Below are 11932 nucleotides of genomic sequence, written 5' to 3' on the forward strand. Positions count from 1 at the left end.
CAGACTAGAGAATTTAGAAACAGATGCATACATATACATCAGCTGATTTTCAACTGAAGTGTCAAGTAAAGTCAATAAGGAAAGGTTTTTAAACAAATGCCACTGAAACAACTGTATGTTCCTCAAAGCCTACCTGTGTAAGTGAATATTGATTTGAGATGAATCACAGACCTAAATATAAAAAGCTAGAACCATAAAGTTTCTATAAGAAAACACAGGAATAATTTTTATAATCTTAGGATAAGTAAAGATTTATTAGAGAGGACACAGAAAATATTAACTATAAAAGGAAAATACAGATAAATTAGGCTTATTAAAAATTGAAACATTCATTATGAAAATGAGTAAGTAAGCCACAGACTGGGAAAAATAGTCTCAATATATGACAAAAAGACTCAAATTCAGAATACATGATAATTAAAAAACCCCAAATTACCTGTTTAAAAAATGAGCAAAAGATTTGAGGAGACTCTTTAGAAATGATACTTCACATGCCAGTTATCAGAGAAATGAAAATTAAAACCACAATGAGATATCATTTCACATCCACTAGAGCAGAGAAAGCAATGGCACCCCACTCCAGTACTCTTGCCTGGAAATTCCCATGGACGGAGGAGCCTGGTAGGCTGCAGTCCATGGGGTCGCTAAGAGTCGGACACGACAGAGAGACTTCACTTTCACTTTTTTACTTTCATGCATTGGAGAAGGAAATGGCAACCCACTCCAGTGTTCTTGCCTGGAGAATCCCAGGGACGGGGGAGCCTGGTGGGCTGCCGTCTATGGGGTCGCACAGAGTTGGACACGACTGAAGCGACTTAGCAGCAGCAGCAGCAGAGTGGTAAAAATTTAAAAAACTGACAACATCAAAAGTTGGTGAGGATGTGGAGAACTAGAGCCTTTATACATTGCTGGTGGGAACATATTTAAAATGGTACAACCACTTTGGAAAATTGTTTGGCAATTGACATTCACTTCCTCAGCAACCCAGCCATTCTACTATGGGGTATTTATCCAAGAGAGAGGAAAATATATGTCTACATAAAGGCTTGTAGAAGCATATTCATAGACCTTATTCATAACATCCTCAAAGTGAAAACAATCCATATAAATACAAATAGGAGAATGCATAAACACATTCTGATACATTTATACAATGAAATAACACTTAGGAATAAAAAGAAAGCATTGATACAAACAACAAAGTGGATATTTCTCAAAAAATACCATGTTGAGCAAAAGAAGCCAGACACAAAAGACAGTATACTAAATGATTTCATTTACATGAAGGACAAACATAGGCAAAACAAATGTAGGATGATAGAAATCAGAGAGTGGTTGCCTTTGGGGTGGGGGAAATCGGACAGAAAGCAGATGAGAGAATTTTTGGGCTGATAGAAATCCATTATATCTTATTTCTGGTGGTGGTTGCACAAACTGTATTAACTATACTTAAGTAAAAATACTTAAAATCTGTTATTTTATTGTCTGTAATTATACCTCAATTTAAAAAAAGACATTCTAGGATAAAAGAGCATGGTATGTTTACAGGTGCAAATGACTAAGATACTTAGGGCTGATGGTTGCTTCTTTTATTTAATTTTAGCCTGGAAAGCAAGAGTTCAAACCCCTGTCCCTGTGATAAATTATTCCTGTGTTTAATCCACAGTAATGAAATAGTTATTTATTAAAGCCCTTTCTTATCATGATATGTGTCATATAGGGGACAGGGGTTGAAAACATCAAAATCGATGAAATAAATTTTATCTCAAGTGGAATACTCAGGACATGTAAAAAAAATAATCAGCAGCATGTGAGAAAGGACATGGCAGCTGGTTTTAAAAACTCTGGCTGGTGGAATAAGAACAATTTGAGTGGGGAGAATTACTCAAATAAGCCTCTGTACTCTATTACTTCTACCTCCAAGTTATACTCAGTAAGTTTTACCCCCCCAAAAAAAATTAATAAAAAATGATTGGTATCTGAAAAACAAATCCTGGGACCACCATTACATTACGATATAAAGAACTTCATTCATGAACCTTTCTTTTGAATCATGATTTACTTCTACAGGCAAGGCACTGTGTCTCCTGCAACTCATCTTTATATCCTTAGAAGAACCTAGGCCAGCATCTTGAAATTAATGGATCTGCAATAATTATTTATTGACTTGAATTAATAAATCAATGTACTGACTAATTAGTTAGAATTTAAGTCCCAATTACATGTTCTTGTAATGGGAAATTTACCAAAATTATTTTATAATATCTTCATGTAAATTGTTTGAACCAGCAATGATCTCGTTTGGTAATTTATGAGAAGTATATTTAAAAGGAGTACATGAAATGATATAGAAGTCCAACTCACCCCAGCTTAAAAATACAAGCATACTGTAACTATCTGCCTGGGTTTTTGAAAAAAATTATTTAAAAAGTACAATTGCTAAAAATATAAAAAACAAAAAAACCCACCGAGTCAAGTTTTGGTCTCCATTTGAATCTCTAAATGATTATAAGAGTGTGAGTACACTATTTTGCACTGAATACCACACTGGCAAGATCAGAAAAGCTGTGAGATGAGAAGGAAATTGTTATTCCAGTGATGGAACCTCCTCTCCTGAGTATCACTCTGCCAGCAGCTGAGACTTCAGAGGATTCTCACTATGAAAATCAGCAGTCCTTTAATCACACATTACAAGAGCATTTGTGATGCTTCGCAGGCAGCCCTCTTCTAAGACTTTCCTGCTGGGTTCTTTCCTGAGCACAATAGGATCAAGATGGCTACTGCTGTTTCCTAGTTATGCTAAGACTCTCCTGAATGCCACCGGGCTTTTATCACGGAGAGGGATGGCAAAACATCAAATGTGAATATCTTGCTCTAAATGGGGACTCCCACGATCATGTTATTTTTGGGAGAGCAGCTCTCTGGCTCCATGGATATCACTTGAACAGAGAAGCCATGTTCTTCTGCAGCTCTTGCTCGATCCAGGTCCACCAGGCACATGCACTGTTTTCCTGAAATATGTAAAAATGGTATCATGAGATGCCCTTCAGCTAACAGTGCAGAGTCAGTCTGTTTAAGGGGCTCTACACAATGACAAAATCTATTATGTACAATGATGTTTGCCCCCACATCCTGTTTGGTCTCTTTCAATTTAATTCTTGATCAGTATGGAGAGAAGACAATAACAAATATAAGACAATTTCACAGATATATTGCTGCTAGTAATTTAAACAACATTAATCTTTTAAGATGTATTTATAAATAAATCTCAAATAAAAAAACTACAAATTCCCCACTTTGGTAAAAATCCATGTTAAGACCTTTTCTCTTCACCCTCTATGAAAAGACATTATCTGCCATATTGTAGAAAAAGAAAAATCTGTCTTTAAGAATGTCCAAAATAACATCCAGACAAAGGGACACTTCAAAGACATATTATATTTTGCAGTTGGAGTTTTCAGGATACAATGAAGAAATGAGAAATAGAATATATTTGAGAAAATTCTCAATTGTGTGTTGATTATTTCAGGTGGATGTGTAATGCTGAGTGTAATATTATCTTAATTTAATGGAGTGCCCAGACCCCTATGAAACAGTGGTATTCAATTTTCTTTCTAATCTTGGAAAACAAAAAAGGAAACCTGACTGGCAAGTAAAGCAGTTATTTTGTGTCCTTTGGCAAATGCAAACTTCTATTTCAAAGTAGCTAGGGGAAAAAAAAAAACAACGGACTGATTTGAGGTTGAATACATTCAAAGCTAAGGTTTGCTTTTACACTTTCCATTTCTTTAAATTCAATATATAAACTTTTCATTATCTTGGAAAAAAAGGTTATTGACTATGCAGAACTTCACTCCATTTTTTCCTCAACAATTATAATAAGGCCTATGCATCATTTTAAAATGATTTGTTTGAATGACCGTAGAAATTGCTAAGCTAAAACAGCCTTAGAAGTGAAGGCATAACTGAAATAGAAAAGTTCTTCTGTGGAAGACATAAATCCGCCCAGAAAAACAGAGGAAGGTGAAATTGTTAGGGGAAGCACACTGATTGAAACCGCCCGCCCTGGCCAGGCACCATAGTAACCATTTGCATGAGTTGTTTTATGACGGGAGATCCTGGTAAGGAATACGGAACTAATAAGCCACCACCACCCGGAAAAGTTCGGGAAAGGTCGAAAGCAGACACCGCGTGTGTCCATCCACTTCCCAGAATCCCTCTTGCTAGCATCCATCTTGGCTGAGTGATGCGTGCGCCACCAGGAAAGACTCTGAATTAGAATGATTGGCCAAAGACAACCCGGAAACTAATCCCATCACCAAAAAACCAGAGACTGCGAGCCACGTGGCAGAGCAGTTCTCCTGGGTTCCTTTACCCTGCTGCTCTCCACCCGGGTGCTGTTTCCCAATAGGATCTCTTGCTTTGTCAGCACATGTGTCTCCTCGGACAATTCATTTCTGAGTGCTAGACAAGAGCCCAGTTTCGGGCCCTGGAAGGGGTCCCCCTTCCTGCAACAAAATCAGTAGCTAAGAAACTGACAACGAAAGATTCAAAATATTTTGTATATTTCTCTTAAAAGGCCCCATGCCATAAAGGATGGACTGTGATGGAAATGTTATAAAAAGAGATGTCTAGAATTCCATTTAGGCTAAATGGCCCCTTCATCAACAGCTGCATGGCTGTCAATTCTTTTTTTTCCTTAAAATATTGTTCCTCCTTTAAGACATCTGTAAATGTGTCCCCCTCCACCCCACCTACCCTTCAATTTAAAATGAAACATTCTCTGTCAGAAAGGGATGCTCTGCATTCCTTCAGTACCCACCCTAGGTTTACACTGCAGCTCATTTACCCTTGGCTTTGATCCCAGTCTGGATAATTTTTCCTTTTGCATTACATGGAAGAGTCTCTTGTTTTTACATGTTGAAGAAGTGTCTTCACAACTGAAATTCAGATGTTGGTAGTCTACCTTTTAGGGTCTGGGGAGCTTCCTCAAATGTTTACGGAACAAAACTATGGCTTGTGCCAAGAAGAGATGTAGAATTGATGGAGTCAGTGACTTTGAACCTGACTTTCCCTGCCTTCATGCCAGCAATCTTGCCAAAGGCTCTTCCTCAACTCTAGCAATTTCCCTTCCAGCCACTCCCTTCTCATTTGATGCCTAAAACATCAACAGGTACACCCCCACCCACCACACCAATTATTCTTTCATTGAGTCTAGTGGAGTTGTAGCAAATGTAACTTGATATATATGTATAAATGGTATCTCTCTCTCTATATATATACACATATATATATGTGTGTGTGTGTGTGTATATATATATATATATATATGGAGAGGGCAATGGCACCCCACTCCAGTACTCTGGCCTGGAAAATCCCATGGATGGAAAAGCCTGGTAGGCTGCAGTCCATGGGGTCGCCAAGAGTAGGACACGACTGAGCGACTTCACTTTCACTTTTCACTTTTCACTTTCATGCATTGCAGAAGGAAATGGCAACCCACTCCAGTGTTCTTGCCTGGAGAGTCCCAGGGGTGGGGGAGCCTGGTGGGCTGCCGTCTATGGGGTCGCACAGAGTCGGACACAACTGAAGTGACTTAGCAGATATATATATACATATATTTGACTGCATTTAAATATGCATTCAGCTACTCAAAATGTGAGGATGGGAAAAAGAGGAAGAAGGAAAAATAATCAAAGAGGGAGATTACAAGCTTCTTCTGTATGTTCACGCCCTAGAGTGTGAGACAAAGAATGAAATCTCTTGTCCCTTCAGGCTCAGGTCTCAAATGCCTCTCCAACCATGATGATACAGCTATGCTGACTTGGACTTTAGAGTTTACAGATAACTATTTCACGTACAATGTGGTCTCTGAATGCAAGCTAATTACTACACCCAGCGCTGGGCCAAAGAATCAGCAATCCGTTTTCTGCTCCATCATGACAGTCTTCAATGGGCGGCCTTTTGAATCATTTTTAAGATTAGTTTTGACTCCATTCGATCATGTTAAGCCCTAATTTTGGAACCTAACCTTCCAGTAATGTCACTCTGTCACTGATGGTCACTGCAGAAATGGAGCTTTATGTCTAGAATCAAATAAATTGGGTTTACAGTGTGGCTTCACCATCTACCAGTCCTGGGCAAGATTTTGCCCCATTCTCCTACCTGTAAAATGTGAAAAAACAGCACATATTCCACATGTATTTTTATAAGAATTTACTGAGATAGTGGGTGGAGGACATTTAGCTAAGCTAAAATGTGCAATAGCTATTAGCTGCTGCTGCTGCTGCATCTTCAGTCGTGTCCGACTCCTAGCGACCCCATGGACTGCAGCCTACAAGGCTCCTCCATCCATGGGATTTTCCAGGCAAGAGGACTGGACTGGGGTGCCATTACCTTCTCCTGTTAGCTGCTATTATCTTTCTAAACATGATTTCTCTTTCTAAAGCAAAGTCTTGGATAAATTCATTACTTAAACTTGAAATACTATTTTTCTTCCAAGTTAGGTAATGTTTAATATTATAAATGTCAAATAAATTGGTCTATGATTAATATTATACGAGTATATATTTTCTGTGAAAGAAAACATTATCATCCTTGTTTATACATTTTGTAATACATCAATTTTGGTATGCATAGTTGATTTTTCCATCTTTAGTATTTTCTTCTATGGCTTTTGAGAGATTCTTCAGTTTGTTTGTAACAGTAAGAAAAATATTTAACATAAATCTACTCAACATATGAACACTGAAAATACATTTGGAAGTATTAATGTTAACAAAAAATGGGATAAAATATTCTTATAGTTAGAGCTCTTTTCAAGATGGATTTTTTTTCTGGGAAAAACAACTTGAGTGTCTCACTGATAAATGGACCATGCAGTGGCTTCCCACTTTCCCGTATAGCGTTGGTTCATTCATTCCTAGGCATCGTGGACATAATCTATGCAACAGCTGCTCTGGGAAAACCCATACCTATGAGCCTTCGCTGGGGTGGAAGCTGGACAGCTGTCTGGTCTGCAAATCTGCATAGAATCATGTGTTCCTGAAAGAAAAAGCAATAGAATGTGGCTTTTAAAAAAATCTTCTTTAAAGTTAAAAAAAAATTCACTTATTTTTCTGGAACTCTACATCGCTTAATTAAATAAAGTGCTGCACAGATCGCATTTTCAGAAAACAGCACTCAATAATTTTTCTCCCTTTAAGTAGAGTGGTCTTCAGATGTAGTTCTTAAGAACAGATGCATGGAAGGTCCTCAGGGCTCTTTAACCTGCTGCTTTTAGCCAAAATATGGTTACAATTTGTGGTTATAGTGTGTTAAACTCAAAGACCTAAAAGTCACTCCAGGAAGACATTCTAAGTGGCTTTTCCTCCACTACAAGAAGGAAAGGAAGTACTCGAGAAGATCATGGCTGTGGCCTCTGCAGTTCTCCCACGTCCCGGCACAGTGCTGTACCCTTCTGTCCAGTCAGTCCCTTCAGAGGAAAGGAGGCTGGCTCACCCTCCTCTCACTCACTCCAGAGGCTGCAGGAAGTGCATCTATTTAGATGCACATAGATGTGCTTAGCACCTCCCAGGCGGCACTAGTGGTAAAGAACCCGCCTGCCAACGCGGAAGACATGAGATGCTGGTTTGATCCCTGGAGGAGGATAGATCCCCTGGAGGAAGGCGTGGCGACCCACTCAGGCACGCAGATGCACTGTACATAGACTGTAAAGGGGACTGGAAAGAACGGAAGGGACATTATTGCTTCTGCTTCACAATTTTAGGAAAGATTACCTTACTGAAGAACAAGGCTTTAAAGGGACAGAGAGGGGAAGGGTCTGCCCTGCACTCTTAAATCTGCAACTACACAAAGGTGAGTGATTAGGAGCTAAGATAACTGCAGTGTTCCCATGACAACTGTTCATTCCGAGCAGCTGTGGTTTCCAAGTGTGTAAATGATCTTACCTGACAGTTTAGCAAACTCACTACACTCAGATCTATCATTTGTCTCCTTGGGTTTTTGGACATTCAATTTGAGGACTCATTTTTTCCTAAAGGGTTATTCTGATTAACTTATTAAATACGTTTTTGTGAGATGCTGTTTCTTTTTGAAGGGTTACTTTTGTCTCAACTTTTACACATTAAAAAACAAAAACACTTTAATGCTCACTATAAAATTTAGTGGTAATGGGTGGTGGTTTAGTCGCTAAGTCGTGTCTGACTCTTGTGACCCCATGGAGTGTAACCCATCAGGCTTCTCTGTCCATGGGATTTTCCAGGCAAGAATACTGGAGTGGGTTGCCATTTCCTTCTACAGGGGATCTTCCCGACCCAGGAATTGAACCCGGGTCTCCTGCATTGCAGGCAGATTCTTTACCAACTGAACCATGAGGGAAGCCCGATACTAATAAAATGATTCAAATGAATAACTTTTATTAAGGTCCTGCGAACTGGCATAAACAAAGGGGAAGAAGAAAAGCTTATAACTCTATAATTGGAAGAAAAGTCAATGCAAAGCCTGCCCTTTGTCCACATGTTTATAAATTAAGATTCACTTTAAGTAAAGATGATGTTGCAACAATCAGAACCTCATATGAGGTTCGTTTCCCTTGTCCTGATAAGCCTCACCATATTTTATTGGAATTACCTGTGTATGTGTTCTTCCCAGTAGAAGTAAAATTCTGAAAGGGGAAGGCACATAGGAGGTACTCAGTAAGGGTTTGCTGGTTAAATTGGACTGTGGAGAAAAACACTTCCAAAGTGACTCTCAAGATAATAGGGCACTAAGTCCATTTGGTTCTGCCTGCCACCCACCTGCCATGGTTAAGAAATACTGAGATATCATCTTGCAGCAGCATGCAAGAGGTTTAAAACTTCATAGTGCATTCACACTTAAAAGATACTCAAAGGGCAGGTGGGGTGGCCAAGCAGATTTGGGGTGTGGGAGGAAGAGGAAATAAACAGAACTGGGGTACCAGGGAGTTTTATGTTCTCTGAAGTGCCTGGGTGCCCTGTGCCTTCTGACCCCAGAAATGTTAGATTTCTTTTCCCAGACAATGAGGCTGTGGCACCCTAGGTTTTTCACTTAGCATCCTAGAGGAGGGATTCAAGCAAGGCTCTAGTGTTTGTTCTTTGTTTATTTTTCAGTTCATTTTTTATTTTAAGGCCTTTGGCAAAAAAGATGAGGTGTTTTAAATATTATGAAAATAAAGTCCCTGAGGTCCTGATGTTTCCCAAAAGAGGTCCTGATGTTTCCCAAAAAACCTATAGTTCTCTAGAATATGAAGATTTTAAACCCAGTAAGCAAAGATGAAATAATTCTGGTTCTGGATGAATGCGTGAACACTCAAGTTCCGTACTTGGACGGGTGGGGGTGGGAGAGCTGGGGAAGGGGGAGAGGTGAAGGCAGGCAGGAGACAGAACTAGAGACGGGTGTTTAAGAGTTGCAAAGTAGAGGTGAGGGAGACATAGAGGCCAAGGTGGAAGAAAGAGGCCAAGGTGGAAGAAATGAGCATTTTTAGGTTACTTTATCTCACAGTTTCTCTGTTGGAAGGGGAAGAAGGTAAAATTCCTAGAAAGCAGGGGCTGGTATATAAAATGAGACTGAGATTGCATATTTTTAGTGAGTCTGTGCAAGAAGTGGAATTAACCAAACTAAGAATACAGACTAATTTATTAGCTTTTAATGGGATTATTTGTATATTTCTCTCAAAATCACCATTTCTTAGATTGTATTACATCAACATCACTGATCAATTAATTAGTTCATAGTGATGGTCAGAAAGCTGCAAACTGTTTTGCTCAGACTGGTGACTCAAAACTGTGCAATGTTCTGACTCTTGCTGGAAGACAGTTCTCTGTGGGTCTCTTGTGTTTCTTTACATCTTATGAGAAGAGGCACTGTCTTTGTTCCAGACCAGGAATTGGCAAACTATGTCTGGCCCATTGGCCAAACTCAGTCTATGAACTGTTTTTGTATGGCTTGCAAATTAAGAAGGGTTTTTACACTTTCAAAGAGTTGTATACCAGTAACAACAATGACAAGGAGGATGTAGAATATGTGGGAGATTTGCAAGTGCCCAGCAAAGCCTAAAGTATTTACTACCTTTTACAGAAAAAATGTGCCTCTGTTCCAGATAATCCTTTCAAAGTGAACAGTCCTGGAAACTATACAGACTTGGAAATTCCCCTCTCTCCCTCTGCAGAAAAGGGGAGGCATGCTTACTTAAAGATTACATCTTAAAACATTCGGGTTTCCTAGCTCAGGTTTCCTCCTTATAATGCAATTCACTGTACATGTAGGTGTCACCTGGCCCTTTCTGTGCCGCCCTGTGGGAACGGGGGCTCAGGGAGTCACTGTGAAACTGATGACAGTCCAGCTACTCCTACTGCTCTGAGCAATACTGCCCTTTGCCTCTGACTCAGGGGTTTCCTATCTTCTGCTAGCATCCATGAAAACTGTGCCAGGCCAACTTGTTAGCCTGTGAGTAGGGTCAACTCTCAGACTTTTTGCAAATCTTGTCAGCTACTTGAAGATTAATCTTGACTGGCCAAAAAGAAAAAAAAATCTGTGTTAGATGCTCATGAGTGATTCAAGTGTAAGTAGATTATATACTCCATCAGAAATTTGAGAGAGAAAATATAAAGAAGGGATAAAAAGTATATGAGCAAAACATCTAGATCTTTTAAAAGTTTCCTTGTATGATAGTGTTCAGTTTAGTTCAGTTCAGTCGCTCAGTCGTGTCCCAACTCTTTGCGACCCCATGTATGATAGTGTGTACGACCCAGCAATCCCACTGCTTGGCTGACACACTGAGGAAACCAGAATCGAAAGAGACACGTGTATCCCAATGTTCATCGCAGTACTGTTTACAATAGCCAGGATATGGAAGCAACCTAGATGTCCATCAGCAGACCAATGGATAAGAAAGCTGTGGTACATATACACAATGGAATATTACTCAGCTATTAAAAAGAATGCGTTTGAATCAGTTCTAATAAGGTGGATGAAACTGGAGCCTATTATACAGAATGAAGTAAGTCAGAAAGAAAAACACCAATATAGTATATTAATGTATATATATGGAATTTAGGAAGATGGTAATGATGACCCTGTATGCGAGACAACAAAAGGGACACAGATGTAAAGAACAGACTTTTGGACTCTGTGGGAGAAGGCGAGGGTGGGATGATTTGAGAGAATAGCATTGAAACATATATATTATTATATGTGAAATAGATTGCCAGTCCAGGTTCAATGCATGAGACAGGGTGCTCAGGGCTGGTGCACTGGGATGACCCTGAGGGATGGGCTGGGGAGGGAGGTGGGAGGGAGGATCAGGATGGGGAACACATGTACACCCATGGCTGAGTCATGTGAATGTATGGCAAATACACAATACTGTAATTAGCCTCCAATTAAAATAAATAAAAAAAAAGTTACCTTGTATGATAATGTTTTCTTGAATAGTTCACTGAAATAGAAAAGAAAAATGAATTACTTAAATACCAAAGATTAAAGAGTGGAAATAGTCTTGGAGAAATTAAACTATAAACAAAAATATGTATTTTATCTGAAGGGTATCATGCTATCCTGAACTAAAAACAATGCCAGTTTGAAGTATCTTCATAAAATGACAAAAGCACATTATCTGTATGTGATTCATTTTAAAGAATTTCTTTCAAAGATAGAGAAGCACAATCACTATTTTCTCTTCCTTGCATGGGTGCACACAGATTCAGGCATGTTAAAAATGTAGGTTTTATTGTTATTCAGCATAGGGGCTGTCCCAAGTTGTCTGGTACCTGGCCCTAGGGTGATTAGGGCAAGGGGACAGTGGGGCCTGGAAGTGGTTCCCCTAATGACAAAGGGGGCAAGTGTCAGTAAGTCCACAGAGAAGTGGAAAAGTTGACAGACACTAAACTGAGACTTTAAAATCAGTTAAGTG

At 39.3% G+C, this 11932-nt stretch overlaps 1 protein-coding gene across 3 annotated transcripts in view; it reads right to left on the reverse strand.

Moving 5' to 3' along the window:
* Nucleotides 1-224: 224 nt before the first annotated feature.
* The window catches only part of GSTCD (glutathione S-transferase C-terminal domain containing), a 151708-nt gene continuing 140000 nt past the window's right edge, over nt 225-11932 (reverse strand). For 2 of the 3 annotated variants that reach the window (XM_070791117.1, XM_070791114.1), the window contains 3 exons: nt 11428-11458; nt 6975-7044; nt 225-3011 (listed from right to left, as the gene is read on the reverse strand). In XM_070791117.1, coding sequence (XP_070647218.1) covers nt 2875-3011; nt 6975-7044; nt 11428-11458 — 238 coding nt within the window. In that variant the 3' untranslated portion in view covers nt 225-2874. The remainder of the gene's footprint in view (nt 3012-6974; nt 7045-11427; nt 11459-11932) is intronic. The other variant, XM_070791115.1, reaches the window with a different exon arrangement.

This window comes from Bos indicus, chromosome 6 (genome assembly GCF_029378745.1).
Source record: "Bos indicus isolate NIAB-ARS_2022 breed Sahiwal x Tharparkar chromosome 6, NIAB-ARS_B.indTharparkar_mat_pri_1.0, whole genome shotgun sequence".
NCBI lineage: Eukaryota > Metazoa > Chordata > Mammalia > Artiodactyla > Bovidae > Bos > Bos indicus.